Source organism: Trachemys scripta, chromosome 1, assembly GCF_013100865.1.
Source record: "Trachemys scripta elegans isolate TJP31775 chromosome 1, CAS_Tse_1.0, whole genome shotgun sequence".
Lineage (NCBI taxonomy): Eukaryota > Metazoa > Chordata > Testudines > Emydidae > Trachemys > Trachemys scripta.
Genome location: NC_048298.1, coordinates 41,716,185 through 41,735,667, shown reverse-complemented (window position 1 = coordinate 41,735,667; position 19,483 = coordinate 41,716,185). Strand labels below are relative to the sequence as shown.

Sequence of the window (19,483 nt, the reverse complement as noted above, 5' to 3'; positions counted from 1 at the left end):
ACAGTAACTCAATGGAACTGCCTCGGGGAAGAGGGACTAGGCCCAGATCTCCAACCTTGCTGGCCCAAGGGAGAGAGGAGCTGATGGGGAGGGAATAAGAACAAAAGAACGGCCACACTGCATCAGACCAAAGTCCATCTAGCCCTGTATCCTGTCTTCCAACAGTGGCAAATGCCAGGTGCTTCAGAGGGAATGAACAGAACAGATAATCATCCAGTGATCCATCCCCCGTTGCCCATTCCAAGCTTCTGGCAAACAGTGCTAGGGACACCATCCCTGCCCACCCTGGCTAATAGCCATTGATGGACTTATCCTCCATGAACTTATTTAGCTCTCTTTTGAACCCTATTACAGTCTTGGCCTTCACAACATCCTCTGGCAAAGAGTTCCACAGGTTGACTGTGCATTGTGTGAAGAATCTGTTCCCTCTAACAGTAATTGGTGTGTGTGGCCAAGGGGGCTTTGTCCACTTTCATCCTAGGGTGGCAGCTCTTTTTCAGAGATACCAGCCTGAAGATTCCCATCTTGGACTGCAAGGCCCAGTCACTCTTCTTGGTTACTACTTGACAGCTAGGAGGGGTGTGGGATTCCACTAACTCACTCTTATGGAATTAGGGAGATACTACATATGTGGAGTGCCTCCCTGAGGTCATCCCTTAGCCTCTAGGTGTGGCAGAGACTCTGCTCCTGGGCAGAGAGCATGGGGGACAGGCAACAACATATCCCTCCGTATAACTGTTCTTGAGGCGAGTGTCTGTGTTTGTGTGTGTGTGTAGTCAGCATTTGATTAGGCCTCTGAACAGAGGTGAAGTACCAGTACGCCGTACCGGACTGGACCGGCTTCCGCGGCGGTGATTTAAAGTGCCCAGGGCTGCAGCCACTGCGGGGAGCCCCAGGCCCTTTAAATCCCCACTAGAGCTCCGGCAGCCAGGCTCAGGCAGGGATTTAAACGGCTCGGAAAGCTCCAGCAGCCGGGCTTGGGCGGGTATTTAAAGGGCCGGTGCTCCTGCGGGAAGCCCCGGGCCCTTTAAAGCACCACCGGAGCTCCGGCAGCTGGGCTCCAGCGGTGATTTAAAGGGCCCGGAGCTCCACAGCGGCCCTTCTGGTTGAGGCCACACCCCTGCTCAGGACTCTGGCGTACCAGTAAGTCCTTTAAGTTACTTTCACCCCTGCCTCTGAAGCTGTGGAACAAAGCCAAGCCCTGAAGTTCTGGTGGACTCCATGCTGTGGATGCAGGTGGGATCAGAATTTGGTTCTAAGGGTGCAATCTGGTAAACCCTTTCTACTAGACATAAGGCTTAGTAACATGAGTATTGGTACTCCTCATGGTGTTAAGCAACTGCAGGAACAGGCTTTAAATATGCAACTTTTAATTTTATTTTGCTCTAAAAAACCTGTCTGTTCTTTATTAGAGGAGTAACTAGAATATTTTTATAGCTGCTCCTGAAACTTTATTTTTATCTTGGTAAACCAATAATTATTCTTCACCGAAGTCTTTAAAAAGTAATTGCTTCAGGCAAACAGTGTATGGAGCCTCACCTTTTAGTTTGAAATATTTTTAGAATCAGGTGGCATTTTTATGCTGCACACATTTTATAGAACACTGAGTGTACAGAGAAGTGATATTTGCAAATATGAATTTGCAGATAGTACTGTACTGGAATTAGGTTGCCAGAATTAAGTGGCCTCCATACTTATGGTCACTGCACAGTAGAACATATAGCAAGGATTTGTACTGGAGTAGCTAATTCTTGGCCTAGATATGCACTTAATATATATTTGCTAAGCCTGACTATATTATTTTATTATGATACACACTAAAAAAGTGTTACATTTGAAGGTACATTTTAATTGATTCTTTAAAAAAAATTCTATATGTTTAAAAAACAAATATTAATAACTGTATGGAAATGATCAGTTAAAGAATAGCCAATAATTGTCTGCCTACAATCCTTCATCACTCACTATAACCCTCCCTGTTTTACACACCCAATCTTAATTTGGCCAACTCGATTTGTTGTGTAATGGAAATATGCTGCTGGATGTGTACCGTTGATTTTGTATGTTATTTTCATTGTGTAGTAAAGAGTCAAAAAATAATATAGTTCAAAAGGTATATTAAGATACGTCCTCAGATATTTCATAGTGTGATATGATGAAGGGGTAAAATAATATTTTAATGAATTACTGGTGTAATTTGGTGATATAATGTCCATTGATTGTATGGTACTTTAGGTTTATGCAATTGTAGATAGGCCTGGTAAGTTGTATTTTATAACTATATTAACTATATTGTGTATCCGATAACAAGAAGTTTTTTGTAGTGAGCAATGTAGTAATATGCCGGAAATGGGTCCCTTCAATAAATAAAATAATAAAAAAGATTTTCTGATCTCCAGTCATTTGTTATTTTGACATCTGCATACATATCGGACACTTTTAGGGAGGGCAAAATTAATGTCAGGCGGTAGTGTAAATCTGATGGAGTGATAATGATGAAGGATTATATGAGAATAAAGAAACTGGGTGAATCCTGTAACTGTTCATTTGTAGATGTGTGTGTGCGTGTTTAAGGTTCACAGTTTTGTGAAGAGATGACTAATCTTGGTTTTAGGTGCCAACTAAACTCCATTGAAACACACTTTCAACCTTAAAACCTTCTTGTAATGAATATTTTTTTGGGGAATTTCCTCAATTTGTTTTTTTATAAATTTTATAAATCAAATTAAATCTGGGATATAAGGTCCACAGGAGGGGATCCTTCCTGTGACATTTTATGAGGCCCTGTGCATGTGGAGTTGTGTGTGTCTAGAGTTGTATCTGTGTGGATTATAGGGTTAGAGGACAGTGGAAGAGAATGGAGTTTTTATCTACACTGTAAACCAGGGATCGGCAACCTTTGGCAGGCTGGGCCAGTTTGTTTACCTGCCGCGTCCGCAGGGAAGTACTGGCCACCGCTTCCCGCCGCCCCCATTGTCCTGGAACTCCATGCTGTGGATGCAGGTGGGATCAGAATTTGGTTCTAAGGGTGCAATCTGGTAAACCCTTTCTACTAGACATAGGGTTTAGTAACATGAGTATTGGTACTCCTCATGGTGTTAAGCAACTGCAGGAACAGGAGCCATGATCAGCCAAACCTGCGGATGCGACAGGTAAACAAACCGTTCCAGCCCACCAGGGGGCTTACCTTGGCAGGCTGTATGCCAAAGGTTGCCGATCCCTGCTATAAACTAAGTGCTTAAAGTTTTCTATTTAGAAAATTTTAAATATTTAAAATTTTTCATGGATAAACTCCCCATTTCCCCATCCCAATTCCTGTATACCTTCTTATTCAAGTATCCTACATCCATTTTCTATGCCTCCCCCAATTCCCTGCACCCTTTTCTATACCTCTGGCTCCCTGCACTTCCCCTTCTTTCCCCACTGCATGCTCTGCCAGTCTCCTGTCCTTTCATATTCTTCTTCCTCCCACAGACGCCCCAATCCAACACATAGTAGCACAGTTCTAAGTCACCCAGTCTATTGAAACTCACGTCCCCACTTCTACAGGCCTCCTCCTGGACTCCTTCTCATCCATATATCCTCCACTTCAAATCTCTCCCTCTAACATTTGAAAAAGTTTTAGAGCATTGCAATGTGTGTGTAAATAATTTCTCTGTACAGTCCAAACTGTATCCACAGGTAACAGGAAGGGACAGGGCCGGCTCCAGCATTTTTAGCACCACCGCTTCATTCTTTGGCGGCAATTCAATGGCAGGTCCTTCCCCCCAAGTGGGACTGAGGGACCCGCCGCCGAATTGCTGCCGAAGAGCCGGACGTGCCGCTGCTTTCCATTGGCCGCCCCAAGCACCTGCTTGCTGCGCTGGTGCCTCGAGCTGGCCCTGGGAAGAGAAGAGTGGGGAAGAACAATACTGCAGCCGGCCACTTTAAAACACTGATAACTGTGCAGATCTATTCTTTGCCCAATCCCACTGAAAAGGGAAACAGGATTGGGACTTTTTTTTCAGCCTGGTAAAGTGACAAACAGACCTTTACTTCTTCACAAAGTCTATTCTCTCCTTACAGCATGGTGATCAGCTTTCTTCTATCTTGGCCTGTACTTAGAAGGAAGAACACTTCCTTTTCCCCTCAGGGCCCCTCCTCTGGCCTTCCTGTGCCTTTATTTATATCCCTACTCAAATTATCCCCTAATTAGTCTCTTCCCTGCCTACCTTAGTGAGGGGTTCGTATTATCCACTTTTGTAATCGACCCGCCAATACCTCCCTTGCAAAAAAGAAACCCAACAAAAATACTCACCCAAACCACAGAATCCACGGGGCCAACAATACCAAACAAATTTGGAGTTTGTTGGTGGAGCCATTTTGGAGATAGGAAGAGCCAAAAACTGTTAGGATCATTTTTAAAAATATGTCACTGAGGGGGAAATTTGTAAATCCCACAGCTTTAAAATTCTTTCTGATTTTTTCCAAACATCCTAGAAAAACTCTGCCATGGAATGAGGTATGGCATGTTGCATTTCAAGGGGATTGTTTTTCTGAAGAAAAGTAAAGTTTTTTTGTTTTAAACTGAGCTCAGAATTGGAGGCTACATGATTGTGGAAGTACTGTCATCCATAACAAATGTAAATGTTCAATACATGACATACAGTAACCATCCATCCACATACTGTATACTACATTGCTATCTCTGAGACAGAATATAAAATTTCAAAATACACCTCTACCCCGATATAATGCGACCCAATATAACACAAATTCTGATATAACGCGGTAAAGCAGTGCTCCGGGGGGGGGGGGGGGGGGTTTAGAGGGGCTGCGCACTCCGGCGGATCAAAGCAAGTTGGATATAACGTGGTTTCACCTATAACATGGTAAGATTTTTTGGCTCCCGAGGACAGCGTTATATTGAGGTAGAGGTGTAATTTGTTTGCAACATTTTGGTAATTTTGTAATTGGAACCCATTTTATCTGCATCTCCCTTCCTCACATATGATAGATGCAGAATGACGTGAGGTTTTGAAAAATTATTTGTACACAAAGCTGCCATTCAGACCTGGACATCTGTTATGTTATCTTTATTTTAAATATTGTGTGCTAATGTAGGGCTTATTAAAGTGAGAGACTAATGGCATTGGAACATATAGCTTCACCCCCCCGCCTATGCACTTCATTCCTGAACTGCATTGCTTTATGCTATTACAGTACTAGGGCTTCCTTGAGCACCTACTACCAGTCATGCCATATTTGTGTGCTCTGCTGTATGTTGTGGTTCAATGATATAGACCAATGTCCACCAAGGAACAGAATGAGACCAGCCAGTGAATGTTTCTTGAGCTTAAGCCAACACGAATCCCCAACATAAATAAATAAAAGGTGAAAGGCTACTGTTTTAAATTACTTAATACTATCCCCATCACTAATGTCCTAGTCCTACAAACACCTATGCAGCAGCTTAACTTTACCTTTGTGAGTCATCCATCAAAGCCAATGGAACGGCTAATGTGTAAAGTTAAGGACATGAATAAGTGTTTTTTGCAGGATCAGATCCTAAAATGGCTTATTTTCAGGCCTGGTGGTGTTGCCCCTTATAAAGGTAGCTCTCAATTTACATCTGAAGTTTGGCAAATATGTTTTAAATTAGAGCATTTTAAAAATGCTTGTCTCTCTAATCTGGATGTTGTTTCTATCACATAACTCCTGGTTTACTTCTTTTCAACTCTGATGCGCAGATCTTTTCCATTTCACACATCTGCATTCTTTGACTTACACATTTTTTTCAACCCAGATTGAACTTCTCCATGTGCCATTCACTTCTGTGTTTTTACAATTTGGTTTGCGCATTTTTACATATGTACAGTACAGTGCACAGTGAAAAGTGAAGGACAGGTGTTAAACCTGAGTCCTATGAAAAAGGTACATAGATATCTGAGGGAACACTAAAAACGAGGCCCCTCTCTTGGTTGAAAGAAATCCTACATTTATACATGTGACCCCTATGCTCACGGAAATCAGTGGCAAAGCTCTCACTGATTTCAACACTGCAGGATCAGACAAGCAGTATTTACTACTACATGTTTATTAACTTCGCAAATTATTTCAGATAGTTTGCAGCTTCTTCTCATTAGACTATTCTGATTTACAAAGGAACACCCTATTTCTGCTACTGTATACCAATTATCATAAAACTAGAGCACTCTCACTGGGTGCCTCTCATTCTTGGCAGCTTCTTTACATGGTGAATAATACAGTTATGTTTCTGTTCGTGAATATTTACACATAATGTTGTTGCTTTGCAGTGAACTTGATGCAGATGAGACACAAGTAAAAAACACCAAACCTGCATGGTATGGTTCCATAAGCTGCGAGTTTCACCTGCTGACTATGTGTGTGTGGATTACACTACATCACAAAATCAATATGCTCTAGGTGGTGCTTGTGGCTGGCACTTCATGGTGAAAAAATATTAGATAAGACAATACAAATGGTACAATCCCTATTGATTTTCCTTGACTGCACAGAATGTGACAGCTGTAGGCACAGTTAACACTTACCAACAGCCTCATCTAACGTTTCAGTGCTGGTTTATATGTGTAAACTTGTAAGTGTCCCATAAATTTCATTAAGGTACCGGACACTTTTCAAGCCAGCTAGATAAAAGATAAAATACTTGTAACGAGCTGCTTATTTGCACATAGCCCTAGCGGGACAAAAGGGTTAATGGATTTAATCTTGACTAGGTGTTGGGAGGAGTTCACTGTTTGCTAAAATTGGTTATTTTTCTTGATGCACAGACATGGATGGATAAGTGCATTGAAAAGAAGTCTAAATAAACGATGGCCAGCATAAATATTTCTATAAATATAAATATAATATATCAACCACAGGCATTTACAAATCATGAGTCAGACCCCCAGATATCATGAGGTTGGCTTAAAAATAATGAGATTTACAAAATAATCCAGGTTGGGATTTTTTAAAATTTGCCTTCTCTTTTTTGAATCTTTAGGATTCATGTTTTCAAAGCTTTCTCCACAACCATAAGGCTTAGAAATGTACTTTTTCTTTTTTTAAGTCAAAGCTGAGATTCTCAAGTTATCAGATGAAACCAGGAGCTGGAGACACTCTAAATAATATGAAACTCATGATAAAAGCACAAGAGTTGGCAATGTTGAGAAAATGACTTCATTTCCCTGTTTCTTGTTTATTCAGATATTGTACAGTTCTCAATTCTTTTCTAGCATCTAGCTCCGAGACTCTTGCTCCCCAAACTACGGCAGTTTAGAGGAGTCATGCAAATGACACAACTAAGCTTGTGGGAAATAAGTGGCACACAACTCCTCCATGGCTACATCTACCCTACAAGCATGGGGTGTGATTCCCAGCTTGTCTACATATAGTCACACTAGCTCATTGAGAGCTAGTGTGAGTATAAAGAGCAGTGTAGCCACAGTTACTCGGGCAGTGGCTCAGCCATGCTGAATACATACCCAGAGGGTTCAGGTGGGTTGGTGCTTGGCATGGCCAACCTTTGCTGATGCTGTCCATGCTACTGCAACTACACTGCTATTTATACTTGCTCTAGCTCCCACTGAGCTAGCGTGAGTATGCGCACACGGCCTGGGAATCACACCCTTTGTTTGTAGTGTAGACCTAGCCCAGGAGCGCAACTTGCTGACTGAATTATGATGCACACAACTTTTGAGGCGAAATCATTCCCATGGCTTCTATGCTAGTAAAGGAGGGTGACAATAATAAGATGCAAGATGGAGGTTTCAAGGACTTAAGGAAAAACATCATCAAAATGAAGAGGTGGGGAAAATTTGGGCATGTCTACACTTACATCTGGAGCAATCAATCCAGCGGGGGTCGACCGCCTGAGCGCTCTCCCGTCGACTCCGGTACTCCACCGGAGCGAGAAGTGTAGGCGGAGTTGACGGGGGAGCGTCAGCAGTCAACCTAATGCAGTGAAGACACCGGGTAAGTAGCTCTAAGTACACTGACTTCAGCTACGCTATTTTCGTAGCTGAAGTTGCGTAACTTAGACAGACTTAGTTCATGCCCCCCCAGGAGTAGACCAGACCTTTAGGACCACATCTGGACCTACCACCATGCTTATGCCCTGGTCATAATAGTCAGGAAGAGCCAAAGGAATTACTTGCAAGCATTCTTCTACAGAAAAAACACACCATTACACTCTTAAAGATGCTCACAGTGGATTCCATCTGCAAGGCACTGTGTACATTGGTCCTGATCTTGCTAAACACACGCTTAACTTTAAGCATGTGAGTAGTTCCATTGATTTCAATAGTACTGAGCTTTGTTGGATCAGTGCTAGACTGAGCTCTCTGCTTCTCAATAATATTTGGAAAAAATAAATGTTCCTCTATTCTTTATACAATCATACTGGACTACCTTTACCAGATTTTAAATGGTTTATTTCTTTTCTATAGCGCTTCTCATTTAAAAAAAAAAGTGGGAGAAATTATTTAGAAAAAATAATAACACTGCAGTGAACTTTAAATAACATATTTGCAAGATACTGATAGCTTCTTGCTCTGTGTGTATGTATACATGTGTGTGCGCACAAAACATCTTTATTCATACTCAATGTTTGGTAAAAGTGCCTGAAAAATAAAAAGATTTGTTCTTTTTTCCACTGGAAGGAAAAGTGATACTACAAACTATTTTAAGGAGACAAACATTCTTCCAGTTCAAGAGAAAAACTGAGATCAATTCACATATGGAGGGCTGCTTTTTTTTTTTTTTTTAATATTAGGCACAATTAAAGGTGAGTTAAGGCTTTGGTGGAAATCTAAAGAGCATCGGCAAATCTGAGCACTGCTCAGCTTTTGAATTGCTTTTCTACTTCTCAGTTCTTTTAAATGGTTTTCTATGGCAGGAACATTTTTCTTAATTAGTCACAGCTAATTAGTGTTCTGGCATAGACAAGTAATCAGAAATGTCAGAGCTGCAAGGCTACATCTCCCTAATCCTTTGATAGTAATTCAGCCTCCTGGGAGGGCCTCAAGCTGCGGTAAGTAGTGGCTGACAATAAGGCAAAATTAGGTGGGCAGCAGACCATTAGGATAGAAAAATAAAAAGCACTACCAAATCCTGCTGAGCACCATCAGGCAACTAACTACACTGCCAGATGAGGTGCCTGTTTAAGCCTGTGTTGTTAATTAGCTGATTCTACCAGACCTGCCACATATGTCCAGGTGCATCATGCAAAGATGTGTAATTCTGGGTTTGTGCCAAATGACAATTGTGTTCTTCTGCGATCACATTTCAAGAATCTGAGCAAGAAGTCTACATATTTCTTGAAGATTATTCTGAATTATCAAAGAAATAAGAAGATCAACAAGCTACAATACATTTGCTTGTTGAGTTTCTTTTGGGTAATTAGGTACGCTCCTCTCAAGTTTCGCAGATTTTAATTCACATACAGCTTTAGAGTCAAGTCAAGGCCTTTAACCAGTCCCCACCTAGTTTCAACTTGTCAGAGTCATCTTGGCATATAACCTAGATCAAAAGTAAACCTTTTTGTAAAATCTTACACTTGCAAATCATTACTTAACATTGACAATGACAATTATTAACTAAAACTAACTTGACAGGTAGTAATTTGAGAATGAGAAATTTTTTCAAACCGAGACATTAAATTTTGCTAGAAAAACACTGCTAAATTCTAAGTACTACATTCATGTTGCTTACTGAGACAGACATGGACAACATCGAGAACAAACCAGTACAATAGAAAACTCAAAACTCACATCTAAAACACATTCTTACTCTAGCAAATGTCACCAGGAAAATAAATGACTTTTTATTTACTAAGAAGAAACACAAGTTTTTAACTAGAGATCATTTTTGCAAATTATTATAAATGCTATATAAAAACATGCAGCTGAATTGGCCAATAAATCGTTTGCTTCTAGATACTAGCAGACATAACAAACACACATGAATTTAACAAGCACTTCACTTCCACCCTTCAGCACATAATGAGGTACATGACAAAACAATCTTTAGAAATAAACTATTACCTCAAACAGCCTCAAGTACATCAATGAACTTATATCATCCATCCCTTTCTACTAACGGAAAAGGAAAATAATGGTTATGGCATGGAAACATGATTAGTATTCAATTCAGCGTGTTGACATTATAACCAAAATAATGTGATCAATCAGTTTCTTTTGACAGAAAAAAATAAAAATAAATAGAATGACTGGTTATGACAGGTCAACAAAGTTAATGGCTTATATTTGAACATCTCAAATACAAAAGCACAACAAAATACAAATAATAAAGGCTATGTAAAGCTGGGATGCTGAAACACTGTATGTTATATGTAATAAATCCCAGTCTTTCTAAATTTCAGAGAATACTCTATGAGTGCTTTACCCTTCATTTCTATTCCTCTAATCATCGTAAGTGTTCATGCATACATACACAGTGCCCACCATAATAGGGCATGATCTTGCAAACACTTAGGAATGTGCTCACCTATAGATGCATGAGCAGTCCCACTCAATTCAATGGGACTGAAGGCCATATAGGGGCCTTGCTTACTGGATTGGAGGACTCTATCCTGGGAAGCAGTAACTTTGAAAAACATTTGGGGATTGTGGTGGATAGCCAGCTGAACATGGGCTCCCTGCTGCCTCTCCCCCTACCATTGTCCTGAGCTCCCTTCCACAGCCTCGTACCCCAGACTTACACCATTTCTTGCCACTTGATCACGGCAGCCCCTGACCATGGTGCCCTGTGCGATCGCCCACGTCACCCACCTTTAAGGTTGGCCCCGGGCACCACACTTTAAGAAAGATGTGGACAAATTGGAGAGAGTCAAGAGGACAGCAACAAAAACGATAAAAGGTTTAGCAAACCTGACCTCTAAGGAAAGGTTAAAAAAATTGGGCATGTTTAGTCTAAAGAAAAGAAGACCTGATAACACACTTCAAATATTCTAATGGCTGTTACAAAGAGGGTTATGATCAATTGTTCTCCGTGTCTACTGATGGTAGGGCAAGAAGTAATCAGCTTAATCTGCAGCGAGAGAGATTTAGATCAGATAATAGAAAGTTTTTCCTAACTATATGAATAGTTAAACACTGGACTACACTTCCAAGGGATGTTGTGGAATCCTAATCATTGGACGACAGATTAGACAAATACCTGTCAGGAACGGTCTAGATATACTTGGTCCTGCCTCAGTGCAGGGGGCTGGATTGGATGACCTCCAAAGGTGCCTTCCAGCCCTAAATTTCTATGATTTATGCTTTAGGAACTATTTTGGGGAAGTTCTATGGCTTGTGCAAGACAGGTCAATCTAGATGATTACAGTGGTCTCTTGTGGCCTTGAAATCTATGAATCATGTGCCAAAAGATAAGCAAGTATGTAAGAGTTGGCAGGGTCAGGGCCAAAGTTCACATTTGCTAATAGTTACTACACTGTATCATCTAACATATCACAGTGAGATTAACTGTTGGCAAATACTGACTTTTTAATGGTGTTCACTTTATGTACATAGATATGCATATGGTAACACACATGCATTATTATTTCAATAATGAAAAAATAAAAGTGGTTATTGTTGGGTTTTGGGTTTTTTGTTTATGTTTTGTGTGTGTGTGTGTGTGCACGCGCTTGCGTTTTTTGTTGTTGTTGTTTTGTTTAAGAGAAAGAGAGGCCCAAAGGAAACTGTTTACTTAGACAAATTTACTACTAATGTGACCTTGTCAACATCAGAACAAAATCATATACACCTCTATCCCGATATAACGCTGTCCTAGGAAGCCAAAAAATCTTACTGGGTTATAGGTGAAACTGCGTTATATCGAACTTGCTTTGATCCGCCGGAGTGCACAGTCCTGCTCCCCCCCGGAGTTACAGCGTTATATCTGAATTCATGTTATATCGGGCCGCGTTATATTGGGGTAGAGGTGTAGTTGCTTAAACTGGAAGCCTTTCAACAGGAAGCATCTGAATACAAATACAATCTATATAATAGGCCTAATTGGAAAATGGGAATAGGAATATTTTTGAAAAAAGCTGAAGGTCAACTTTTCCATTTTCAGATACACATCTCTGTGTTTACTGCACAAATGATAAGAAATATATCAAACTGATAAGCTACCAAAAGAGGTGCTTGAGAGTGTTACATTTGCAGAAAAAGGAAGAATTTGGATCAGTCAGCAGTGTATTTTACATAGAAGCACAATTCTTTGATTTGTGAAAATTTAATGTAATCCAATTTCGGTTTTGATCTACACACACTAGTTTCTCATTGAATAAGTCTAATGCCAATTAAAAGTGCACACGAAACACAGAGTTATTCACCTTATCTTAACAATTCAGATCAGAATATGTATCTAAATTCAACCACACTGGATACTGAGAAATTCTTTTTTAAGGGCCCACTCCAGCTCCCATTGACTTTAATGGTATAAGATCAGACCCTAGGAGAAAGTTGATATTACTGGATACAGGGTGCATTTAAATTATTTGCACATGTAAAGTTTTTGCTTGGATAAATGGGAAACTCTCAATGTTTATTCAGGGCTTCCCAAGCCAATTGCCTAATAGAATGTTTTAATAAGGGAATTATGCTACTGTAATTCCATTTAAGTATTTAATTCTCCAGTTAACCAAGTACCACTTTGAGAGCCTTCACTGAGAGAACGTAAGCCTTAATAGATACATCTTGATGTAAATATACCAATTAACCATTATTTTTAAAATTATTTTTAATTTTACATGAAGATATTTAAAAGAAATCTTCACTAAATAAAACTTTTCAACAGCTAATTTTTAATCATTTTATAAACACAAGAGAACGTTTAATCAGCATGATTTTACTAATTATGTAGTGCACCCTGTTGCATCATAGCAATATAAATGGTAGAAAGAGTTTGCTTTGTACGGTATAGTCAGAAACTGAGATATACTTGTCCCGATTCACCACCATTCCAGTTTTATCCCAGTGTAACTTAATTGAAATAAATGATTGCAGTGGAATAAGAATCATAGAATATCAGGGTTGGAAGGGACCTCAGGAGGTCATCTAGCCCAACTGCCTGCTCAGAGCAGGACCAATCTCCAGACAGATTTTTGCCCCAGATCTCCAATGTGCAAACCACTGAACTATCCCTCCTCCAGCATAAAACTGAAGTAATGCAGTAGTGAATGAGATCTATGACATGTACACAAGAAATTTTGAAGGATAATTTGTCAGATTAAATAAAAAATAACCTTAAAATACCAAGGGCTCTGTCCTGCTCAAATTTGCATCTGTATCTGCTGGAACACAGAATAGCTAAAAGCCTCCCTGGGTCATTAGCTACAGAGGTTTTACTCTATTCCAAAGGGGTATTTCCCTTTCAGAAACAAACACGCATTGGCATATTCTCCCTTCCCCCACCTGCCAGTTTCTCTTCTGATGAAAAAATGAAAAAATATTTCAGTAGTAAAACAATCTGCAACTGTAGTCAGAAATAAATGGCTTGGGACAGCCAATAAAAAAGTTAATTAAACTCATTTTAATCCTTCCATAAAAATACAATTTAATAGATCTGTATATACAAAGGTTACGTAGTCTTTGCTAAATTACTGACACTAATAACCATAACCTAATCCTGCTCACAGTTATACTGCTGTAAATCCAAAGTAATCTCATTGAAGGCAAGTTGCATTCTATGGGTTATTCTAGATTTACATCAGTGTAACTGAGAGCTGGATTTGGCTCATTATACTAAGTGACTATATACATCCCATAATGTTGTCTGTAATAATGTCTTTCTGATTTATTTCAATATGACACCACTTCATCTTTCATGCATATACAAAAAAAAGCAAAGATGTAAGTGGATGGTGTGAAAGAGTACCCTGAATACATTTTTTTCTGCCTGAAAACTATAGTGTTAGGGACAAAGGGTGTGATTCAAGTCCTGTTAAAGAATAGAAAGCCTATCATTGACTCCACTGAGAGTTGGATTTGGCCCTAGACATCTATTAAGTTTCAGAAAATTACAACTTAAGCAAGAAAAACCTTCCCTATCTCCCCTCCCCCAAAACACACACACACACACACACACACGTAAACTTTAAAATGAAACATATGCTTGCAGATTCAGTGCAATACCAAACTGAAGCAGAAGTTGCTAACACAGTTTTAGTGCTTTGTGAAAGCGCCAGCTGGATGGATGATAATTTTTCTACCCCTGCAGGGCATCAAAGCTTTTATAAAATCTTTCTTTTCACACATATTAACACTTAGCTTATTAAAACAGATGATACTTTTATTGTAAAACTGCCTAGGAATGTCTGGAAATATAAAGTACAAGAGATAAGTCTCATTTTGACCACCCAATCTAACAAACAACAAACACTGACATGACATATCATGGCTGCAAGTCTATGTTACAGGACCTTCTACAACTGCCACAACTGAAGTGTCATAGTAGAGGCTGTGAATTGCTGTTATGAAAACATTTGCAGTAACTTGCATAATTAAATGAAACTGCCAGAAAAGCTCTGTAAAATGCTGAGTAGATGGTACACAAATAAATACGTTTCAAAGTGAATATCATATTTCAGAATCAGTATTGTAACGGACTGTATAAAGCTGTCTCAAAGACATAGGATTACTTCCTCTGTTCAGATTCCCATATAATCAGAAGTGATTGCTCTCTTGATCCAGATTTCAGATATGTAAAAAAGGAATTTAGATTTTATTACTATTTTTATGGGCTTGATACTTTCAACACATATAAGACATGATCACCTCATACAGCTTCTAGTTCAAAGACACAGACAATACAGATCAGACGCATCACACATTAAGTGATGGTGGAAGCCTGAAGCAGTGGAGATATCCAGACAGAGTGTGACTGCAGGGTTTTGTGGATGAGGCTTGTGTAACGAGGGATTTGGAGGGCAAAGCCATTAAGAAGCAAAGGGAGTGGTTATAGGGAGATTGGGGAAGGAGCAAAGACAGCGTGTGTGGGAAAATTAGAGTAATGACATGGGCAAGAGTGGTGTGCAGGTCTTGATGGTGAGGATGAGAAGCGCACTTGAAACATGAGGTCAACAGGTGATGTTGGGTGACGTTTTGAAAATATGTCCTATGCCTAAATAAGCATTAGGCTAACTTTAGGATTCTATATATTTGAAAATTTTGGACTAAATGTACAGTAAGCTAAGTTCTAAAAGTTACTCAGCAAAAACAGCTCTTAGAGATCTGGAGGAATGTCGCATAGTTTATTTGTTTTCTTACTTTATCTGAAGAATAAGGTATAAGAATTGTTATTTAGGGAAAATACCTTTTCAACTGTGTCTTCGTACACTAAGAACATCCATTACAATACAATTCTGTTCATGGCACTTTACTTCAAAATCAAAAGGTGGAATAAAACAAAACTGCAGATCACACAATGATAAAATGATAGACTAGTTAAAATATTAATCTTAGAACACTTTTGATTTACTCATTCCAACACAGACAGCTCTCATGCAGGAAATGCATACAATTAAGGCTATCTTTAATAGCAGAAGACAACCAAATAAAAAAGCAGAACAAAAATAGCCAACAGGGAAAAGCATCCTGACCTGCATGCTGAATGCAATCAAAATGCAACTTATCCCTTTCAGATATAACCATGATGCCAGCATGCCTTGCAAGGGTAGTTACTTACATCAAACAACTTTTCTATATACATTTCCTCATTGACCTTTTCTCGAAGTATATCCTGGTTTTGCCGAACAAACATAATGTAGGTGTCTGCTAGATCCATTCCTGGTTTCTGAGGAAGAGAGAGACCATAAGAAAACTGTAACTCACTGAGAAAGAGATTATTTTTAATCACAGGTACGATTGTGAGATTATTAAAAATGATATAAATATGTACCAACTCTTTGTTTTAATTAAAGTTGCTATTAACTTTGAATCAGATGCCACATTAAAGTAGGATTCAATATTAATAATTCCTAGTGTTGTAATTTCATGAACATTTTTAGCCATCTATGTACACGGATACACATTTAGGGTGAAATCCTAGTTCAGGGGTTGGCAACCTTTCAGAAGTGGTGTGCCGAGTCTTCATTTATTCACTCTAATTTAAGGTTTCGTGTGCCAGTCATACATTTTAACATTTTTAGAAGGTCTCTTTCTATAAGTCTATAATACATAACTAAAACATTGCTATATGTAAAGTAAATAAAGTTTTTAAAATGTTTAAGAAGCTTCATTTAAAATTAAATTAAAATGCAGAGCCCCCCGGACCGGTGGCCAGGAGCCGAGCAGTGTGAGTGCCACTGCAAATCAGCTTGCGTGCCACCTTTGGCACGCGTGCCATAGTTTGCCTACCCCTGTTTTCCACTGATGTCTACAGCAAAACTTCCATTGAACTCAATGGAACCCAGATTTCACCCTTAGTGTTTTCAGTATTGCTGGCTGGATATGCCCTTGGAAGTTCTGAAATACAGAAGCACTAATACTTATGAACTAGTTACCAATGAAGGGAAAATGTCAGGTTATATGCTCCTCTTGATACATCAACACTAAGGGAAGGTGGATGCAAACAGAACAGGGAGAACATACTCCCATAATATTTAAAGTAATTTATATCCATACATTTATGAAAGACGACAACTTGTATGTTGGTATACAAATACATACACAATTTATATATCTAATGTAAATAATTGAAAATAGAAATATATGTATATTAGATATGAAACCAAAAAGATGGCCACATAAATCAAAATTATAAATCAAATTATAAATCAGAAAAAAACACAGAATCTCATACACCACTTCCTCGATACTGGTCCAGAAATTAGTTTGCTCCTAAAGAGTATATGACAATTCATAGAGATTAAGGAGTACGAAGGTGGCTTTAGCTCCCCTTTTCACTCCTTCAGACTTGTTCTGGTTCCAAGGTGCAACTGAAAGCAGTATGAACTTTGGGGATCCAACTGTCAGAGGCTCAGGTTTGTTTCTAAATATCTACAAACCTTGGCCTGAGTCTGATCTCACAACTGATATAAATTAGTAGTATCTCCACTGAAGTCAGTTGAGTTACAATAGCATATAAAACTAGTGTGATATTAAAATCTAACCCCATCTTCCCCATGCCTTTGCACTGGCATAATGAGCAAAGAGGATGACTATGGATGGAGCTTTGTAACCATATATGGGAAAACAGAGAGGATGGTCACTGCTCTTTGAAATGTTTGCTAAGAGTGAAATATTTCCCTCCCTGCATCAAGCCCAAATTCTTCAGGCTTTGTGTGGGGGCTGAAGAGACTGAATTCACATACGACATCCCGAAGGCAGGATGAGTGTAGGCTAGGCTGTCTTTCCATGTCTGGCTGGCATGGTGGCTGCTAAAGTGTTGTATCCATAAATGTGTTTCCATTAGACCCTCCCAAGACAACCCGCTATCCATATTGGCCTATTGAAACCTGATAGGAGCTTCCGTGAAGGCAAGCTATAAAAGGGGTGAAGGAGTATGGATAGCCTTCTGAAAATGCACCACTCTTGGGTTAGTTTCAGCCTAAAAGTATAATTTGTCCAAAAATAGTATTTTATGATGTTTATAGTAGGCAACTGAAGGACAACTGTTATGGTGATATAGATCAGTGTTTTTCAATCCGTGGGTTGTGACCCAGTACTGGGGCCGCAGCACGTCAGGCACTGGGTTGCCTTGCTCTGGTCAGCACTGCAGATGGGACTTTTAACGTGCTAGTACCCACCTTTTCCAACACCGCGCTGGGCCCCAGAAGGGGCCAGCAGCGGATCTGGCTTCTAGGCAGGGGGGTCACAGGGCTCCGTGCACTGCCCCCACTCCAAGCACCACCTCCACACTCCCATTGGCCAGAAACCCGGCAATGGGAGCTGGTGGGGGGCTGTGCCTGTGGGTGAGAGTCGCGCAAAGCTGCTTGCGTGCCTCCGCCTAGCAGCGGGACCCACTGCTGGCTGCTTCCGGGGTGCAGCGCGGTCCACGGTGTCAGGACAGGTGGGAAGCCTGCCTCTGCACTCCCTCCAGCGCCGCTGACCCGGAGCTGCCAGAAGTAAGTCCGTGCCCCAATCCCCTGCCCCAGCCCTGAGCCCCCCAAACCTGGAACTCCTTCCTGCACCCCAAACCCCTCATTCCTGGTCCTACCCCAGAGCCTGCATCCCCAGCCCAGAGCACTGACCCCCCTCGTGCACCCCAACCTCCTACCCCAGCCCAGTACCCCCTCACACACCTCAAACCCATCATCCCCAGCTTCATTGGGTCACGGGCATCAACATTTTCTTCAACTGGGTCCACAGAAAAAGGGCTTGAAAACCACCGATATAGATCAGATGATGGTACTGAATGTTATGCAATTTATTTATCTGATAGTATGTCTTAACACAAAAACATGTTTCTAAAGCACTCATGCTCCAATCCTTAGGTCTGGCTGAGCTTTGCTCAGTGTACAGCTTCAGTGGTGGGGCAGGAAGGTGGCTGTATGCCACCTCTTCATTTCCTGGAATACGTTAAAGCAGCCGAATAGCAGCTTTAACGTATACCGGTTTGTAACAGCTTCCCGGGGCTGTTATTGCCAGAGCAGCACAATGACCACAGCATACATCAGAATCGGTCTTTAATATATTTTTAAAGTCAGATATTTAGCATATTTTAGAGAATTACATGTAAACGCATTTATATATTCAAAAATACCTTTACAGAAGCTTTTGAAAACATGGCTATTTTATGACGCTATCGTTGTATGGAATTATGTTTTTACCAGTCCTTATTATCGTGTACTTTAGTAGAAGAGGGGTATAATTGTGTTTGTGCACAACGGCAGTAGGACTCCCAGGGCTTGTCTACACTACTGCTTAAGTCAATGTATGTAAAGTCAGTGAGGGGTGTGAAAAAGCCACCCCCCCAGAGCGACGTAAGTTACATCAACTTATAGCAGTGTCTACCCTGTGTTATGTCAGAGGAAAAAGCTCTCCCGCCAACATAGCTTCTTCCGCCTCTCGCTGTGGTGGAATAATTATGCTGACAGGAGAGCGCTCTCCCGTCGGAATAGCGCGTCTTCACCAGATGCGTTAGAGTGGTGCAGTTGTGCAGATGTAGCACAGTAATGTAGACTAGCGCTAGCACACAGAACCCGCTGCACTTTCAGAAACTGCAGCTGTGATCCCAGCAATGTCTACCACAATAACAGGATGCAACACTTTGAGAATATTCACCACTCACAAGTCCAATTATCCAACCCCTCAAGACCATTAACAAAATCAGACATTCTTTGTTAGAATAACTCCTTTCACTGAATCTACCAAGGAACAAATCTGGGAAGACAACCCAGAATAAGGGATTCACTAACATATATAGAATTTACTATTTTTGCATAAATAATAGGGTCTAGGACTTCATTTTCCAATATATCATAATATGAATGAGAAAATATAGCTGTAGAATTTATCACATAGACCAG

At 40.2% G+C, this 19,483-nt stretch overlaps 1 protein-coding gene across 26 annotated transcripts in view; it reads right to left on the bottom strand.

The window, feature by feature from the left end:
* The window catches only part of CADPS2 (calcium dependent secretion activator 2), a 570,146-nt gene that overhangs the window by 13,585 nt on the left and 537,078 nt on the right, over positions 1-19,483 (bottom strand). For 17 of the 26 annotated variants that reach the window (XM_034768312.1, XM_034768369.1, XM_034768330.1 and 14 more), the window contains one exon: positions 15,700-15,807. In XM_034768312.1, coding sequence (XP_034624203.1) covers positions 15,700-15,807 — 108 coding nt within the window. Of the gene's footprint in view, positions 1-10,046; positions 10,098-15,699; positions 15,808-19,483 lie in introns of all 26 variants that reach the window. The other 9 variants (XM_034768267.1, XM_034768287.1, XM_034768239.1 and 6 more) reach the window with 2 other exon arrangements.